Raw genomic sequence first — 6,000 nt, 5'->3', positions numbered from 1 at the left:
CCAGTTGCAAAACTTTTTTTTCTCCTATATGTGGAATTGATAACATGAAAAATATTATTTCCTTATTTGGCTTGTACCTGCTTCTAAAGTTGTTTTTTTTAAGTAATCTGAGAAAAGATTAAAGAGGACTGTTCTGCTCATTTCCCATTCCATGTTTTGACTATCACTCTACTAAAGTAGCTTTGCATGATTTACAGTTTAAAATAATGCTTGTTTGTCTTGCACTGGGTTTCGGTGCGGTTGCAACCTTCCCCCTCCATTTAAGTCAACTTTTCTCTGACCGGCTGGTCCTTCCAGAGAGTCTGAACAGCAGCGGAGGGGTTCCTGAGCTGTGTGCCTGAGCTGTGTACCTAACGTGACCATGTTAAGGATGTAACCTACAACTGACATAATGCAAAACTAAGAAAAAACTAACTGAAACTGAGTGGTTGCAGCAGTCCGAGGCCTGAGCTTTTTACTCAGAGAGTTACTTGCAAATCTGCTGACCTCACTGTTTGAAATTTTGCCTATGTTTAATACAAGCATCCATCTTGTAAGAGGATATAAAAATACAGCATAAAAGGTCTGTTTTATGGTCAAATTCATGCAAACATGCACAAAGATGCAGCTGCGTAACAGTTTAATTTCTTATTGAGTCAATAATTGAAATGCAGTGACCATGATTCAGTAGAGTCTGCATTATTGAGCATATTCAGAGGAAAGCCTGTGAATCTTTCTGGAATATCCTTATCTTTGAAGTAACCTCCAGTGTGGTGTTGATGCAATTCTTGCTGCTTAAATATTTCAGCAGCCTCCTCAACCTTGTTTTGTTCAAAAAAAAAAAAAGGAAAAGGAAAAAAAGTAACTAGAGGTCACGGTTGTGTTTGTGCGTGTGCATGTGCATGAATATATGTGCGTGTGTTTCTCCTGCATGTGTCCCCTGACACCTGTACTCTCTCAGGGTGTGAGGAACAGACAGAGGCCAGAGCCACAGTCACAGGTCTCAGACCAGTGGGGTGTGAAATGAATCACAGGGCCAACACACTCTCCCACTGCTGCACACACTCGACTCGCTGTGTGGGTGTGTGTTGCGTGGCGTGTATGCGCGCTTGCGAGAGACAGAGGAGCATAAAAGGAGAGAAAGGACACTGAAAGAAAGGGAAGAAGGGGAGGTAGAGACAAGAAACTCCTACATTGTGGTTTTAGCTGCATTAATAGGTCCTCAGTTAATAAAGTCAGTATAAATATTTATCAGCGCTGTAACGCTTTCTCATGAGAGATGCCGTTTGGACTAACTGCAGTGTAGCTTTGGCATTTCATTTTCGTTCAGTCTTTATTGTCGACAAGACTGGGAAAGGCAAATGTGTAACAGTCTCAGGACTTCAGACCCTGCAAGAACCAGAGTCACAACTGCTTTTGTTATTTTGATTAATTTCAGTGTCATTAGGGAATTTGAACCTCATAAGTCAGCCCTAAAATCTTGTTTTATGGATTTTTTCCCCCCACATTATGCTCACATGGTGCAAATTCATAAATAAATTTGTGTTTGAATGACCCCAAATGAATTTATGTCTAGCTTTAATATAACACCGGTGTACTGCTTGCACGGGTTTGCCTGTGAGAAACCATAAAACACAACAGGGTACAATTCTTTCGCTAATTTTTATTTCACTTGGATATTTCAGCTTCCTTTTGTAGATAGCAAAAATGATCTCATTCATCTGCCTAAGGTGAAAAGCTTCTCGGTGCTTACCATAAATCTGAATTTAAGATGTGCGGGTGCAAGTGACCTTTTGTGACCTGTAAGGAGAAAACTTGAAATCAGTTTTTTAAGCTTTTCTTTTCAGCATATTTGCATACTTGAGTGGAGTATTTGAATGAAAGTGAGACATATTTGAATAATCATGGATAAAGGGTTTTTATTGCACGACAGAGAGTAAACATACAAATATTTGAAGAATTTCAAATGAACTTGATCAGAGAAGCTCCTTAACAGTAGATGTAAATCTTGGGCTTAAGTTGAAGATTTACATTATATTTCTTATTTTTTAAAAAGACTTCAGTTGATGGGCACATTCACGGGGGCATTTAAATTTTGCGGCTTATGCTTTACATGCTATTAGGCACTTACCTTGCTTTTAATGAACTGTTCATTCGGGATTAAACTCTTTAAGATCACAACCTGCAGCTCTTCTAGAAAAAGCAAAAATCCTCCAGCAACAAGAAACGGGGCGGCAGAGGAGGGGATCCGGTGCTCTGGTTGGTTGTATCGACTGTCAATCATCCACGAGTACTCGGCAGCACCTCCCACAGACGCACAGCGGCAGCGCAGCTTTCACCCACAATGATATTCAAGGCACTTGCGGCTCGTCTGCAGCGATAGGAGAAAAGAGGACAGAAAAGAGAGCCTCACCTCCTCTAACAGCGAGTGAGGTAGGGAAAAGAGTCAGAGAGCGAGAGGAAGACGAGAGGCTGTGGAGTTAAAAGAAAGACAACGGCGGCTTGGACCTCCTGCCAGGACTCTTTAATTGTCTGCGCTTTATTATAAAGTGTCTAATTTTCACACAGATTCGACATGTCATCATCCGGTAAAGACAACAGCGGTGCCCAACACGCCAATTACGTGGGACCTTACCGTTTGGAGAAGACGCTCGGAAAAGGACAGACAGGTTAGTTGGGACAGCTTGCTCGCGGCATCCTCTCTAATTGCACAATTTATTTTCGGAGCGCTCCGCAGCGAGTTGAAATTTGGCCGGCTGGGTGTCTGCAGGTGATAAATAACTAACCGCTTAGTTACAAACACCTGCCCAGCCTTGTGGGGAATTTGGAGGGTTGTTTCGCCAGCGGTCTGACATAATCATTGTTCACACAGGATGTTGCTTTACATTGTTTTATTGGCTGTGCGTTGGCGTTGGACTGTGTGTGTGTGAATTAAGGAGCAGCAGCGTGGAAGCCGTTCAGTAGCAGAAATGATGACAGTGTGATGGGCAATGAAAATGAACTTTTTGTGTTTTGGCTCCCCTGTTTGTATGTGTGTGCGTGTGTGTGTGTGTGCTCTGTGATTGGAGCACAACGCCCGTTAATCCCGATTTGCCTGATACATTGATCTATTCTTAGTCCGCAGGCACGCATGGGGGAGGCAGGCGTTTCTCCTATAGGCTCTGGCTGCAATACGTGGGTTTCCTCCGTTACGGAGTAACATGTCCCACCTTGACAGATGAGCTGTTCACAGAGCTGGGAAATAAGAGCCACGCTGATGTATATTCATACACCCCCAGCCAGGAGATGCGACTGGGCTTCCTATAAGAGTCACATGCTTTATCTGAGCCTAGACAGCAATGACACTGCAGTTTCTAAAGTTGCATGGCACATGCTCTCTCCAATCAGCAGGTCTCGATTCCATAATATTTCACGCTAGGTGATGAGTAGCCCACAAGCCAGTAGCACATCACTGTCCAGTACGTCCCCCTGTTGAACGGTGAGAATCCTCTGCCATCAAGTACATGCAGCCAGTGGAGCCATGTGAAAGGAGAGGCAGGCACAGCCCTGTGTAGGCAGAAATAGCAGGAGTGATGCAGCATGCTCTGTAAGCTCAGCAGCACTTAGAATGAGAGAGGCAGTGGGACTTTTTCTTCTGCTCTTTCACTATCTCTCTGTATATTTTTCTTCCCATCTGTTGTCTAAAATGGCTACAATAGGCGTTAGTTCCCCTAGCCCGTCCAGCTGGTCATGCTGAGCAACCCTGTGTGTATGTGCAAATGTTTGTGCGCGCTCTCAGACAGTATGCTTTCTTAAAATGACCACTTAGTCACCTGACCAGCGCTCACTGTTCATTAGTGGGTCTGAGGGGGGAGGGAGCACGTCTTCATAATCCCTCTTTAACTGTAGAAGATATTTGAACGAGTCATGTTTCGCACCATGACGCCCACAGGTGGATTCAATAAAAGTTAGTTAACCAGCACAGTGCGATGCATAATGATTTCCACATGATCTATTAGTCGTAGTTAAAGTTTATGCAGCAGTTGATTTTTAAAACAACCTAATAATACACGCAGTATTCACATCCTCCTGACACCTATCTATTTTATCATTTGTGTTTACAGGAACCCCTCACTCACTTTTAAATAGCTCTCAGGAGTCCCTAATGTGTGTTTATGATGGTGCAGAGCTGGTTCCATGGCTGGATATTTAATCATATGTTGTCTCTGTAATCTATGGCACAGTGTGTATTCATGTGAATGCTGGGGCAGATTTCGATGAACGTTTCGTACTCTCCTCTGAAGTCTAGTATGGAGTATGCAAGTTACAGGTCAGCTTGCAAGGTATAACTTTTATCAAACTTACTTGGGCTGAATTTATCAAAAGGTTTTTACTTTTTAAAACATTTTTCAGTCAGACAGGTTTTTCTAATTGAATAACAGTCATTTAGTTTGAATGCTTTTGCTCTGGTTTTTCAATTACATCTCGGGGCTCATATGCACTGAAATAACCAGGCCCAGCGTTATGTGTTTGTCCATGTTCTCTGTTAGAAAATTCATTTGGTTATTGGCATCTGTGGTGCTAGTCCACGCCAAACCTATTCAGATTAATGACACTGCCTAATATCCCATTCTCCCATTTACCATTTGTTAATCTGTCAGATCTTTTTCCCAGGCCCCACGGAAAGGGTTGGCCTGGCAACTGAGTGCACCCAATGGGCTGGTCTTAACCGCAAGTGACAGCTGAGACTGTCCAATGAGCAAAGTCCTCTGTGAGCTTTCCCAGGCTATGGTTTGCTGGTATTATTGGAGGGGAGAAAGCGGAAGCCCTCTGGTAGATCTGGCGATCCTGCTCAGAGGAGTTGTGCTTTTCCATGTTCATTAAGTGATTAGGCCCTGTCCTGACATATACACATAAACACACACACATGGCCACCTCAGTAATTCTGGTTGGCTTTCTGATCTAATCCTCTACACAGCCAAAGCCCCGTCAGCTCTTACTCACACGTTCACGTGGCCCAAAGGTAGCATTCTAACTCCTGTCCCACTCTGGCTTTCAAACTCCACCTTCATGTTACTGTGCAGCTTGCATACAACAAGTCACATATACTCTTTTGCAGTGATGCAGTACAAATAGTGGGATGCATATTCTATATATTCCCTTGTCACAGAAGAGCAAGCGTGTTTACTCAGTACTTGTAGACCATATGACGATTTCTTTGTCAGGTGTAAGATGGGGCCTGAAGCAGTCTTGAAATATTGAGTGTTCTTATCGGGGCTGAAGCATCAAAAGTATGGAATCCAGGTTTTGGCCCAACCTGCCCAGTGCACTGTCTACGGTTCTATGTAGTCAATGAGCCTAAAATCCAAGATTTAGTTCATTCTGGAAGGTGGTGGGAAGACTAAGGAAAAACTCATTTGTTTTGATTTCACGATGATTTGATCATGACAGACAGACAAACCCTGTTATCCTGATGCAACTCTAGTTCACGCTTTACTTGAAGAATATTTAAACACCACAGTGCTCACCGGATTAACATCCTGAACACCTCCACGTGGCTAATTAGCATGCACAACATGGACACATGGCTAATGATTGTATCATTATGCATGATATAAACTTGACTGAAGCTACTTCTCAGTTGGACTTTCTCAGCCTTTATTTACATGTGTGTTGTTTACCCCAACACAAAACGTGCTCTTAATGGCTAAAAGTTTTGGCTAACACGGTGGTGTCTTTGCAGTTAGCTACAGGGCCGAACTGGTCTCATTTTAGCATCTATGGAGGATCTGAGAAGCTGTGTTTCACAACTTTCACTAGATTTCTTCCCTAAAACATCCTATGAACAGCTCTGGTAGCCATGGGATGACAGGATGAGGGCAAGAAACATACAATAGATGCAGAAGGTGGAACATTTGCATTGTGGATTCTGGATTTGTATTTGGTATATGTGTGCATTTACTCTCTCAGAATTCCCATTCAGCTTTACTTTCTGTCAAACACTAAGTTGAACTCCATGCACTGTTAGGCTGTATTATATCC

The 6,000-nt window shown here is 43.0% G+C and overlaps 1 protein-coding gene across 5 annotated transcripts in view; it reads left to right on the top strand.

Moving 5' to 3' along the window:
* Positions 1-2,309: 2,309 nt before the first annotated feature.
* Positions 2,310-6,000, top strand: part of brsk2a (BR serine/threonine kinase 2a) — a 224,598-nt gene continuing 220,907 nt past the window's right edge. For 4 of the 5 annotated variants that reach the window (XM_086298191.1, XM_086298190.1, XM_086298189.1 and 1 more), the window contains exon 1: positions 2,324-2,648. In XM_086298191.1, coding sequence (XP_086154317.1) covers positions 2,555-2,648 — 94 coding nt within the window. In that variant the 5' untranslated portion in view covers positions 2,324-2,554. Of the gene's footprint in view, positions 2,649-6,000 lie in introns of all 5 variants that reach the window. The other variant, XM_086298188.1, reaches the window with a different exon arrangement.

Source organism: Aulonocara sp. 'chitande type north' Nkhata Bay, linkage group LG7, assembly GCF_057382095.1.
Source record: "Aulonocara sp. 'chitande type north' Nkhata Bay isolate Kocher_YH1m ecotype deep benthic linkage group LG7, A_spYH_male_GT1.1, whole genome shotgun sequence".
NCBI lineage: Eukaryota > Metazoa > Chordata > Actinopteri > Cichliformes > Cichlidae > Aulonocara > Aulonocara sp. 'chitande type north' Nkhata Bay.
This window is presented reverse-complemented; position numbering and strand designations above follow the sequence as displayed.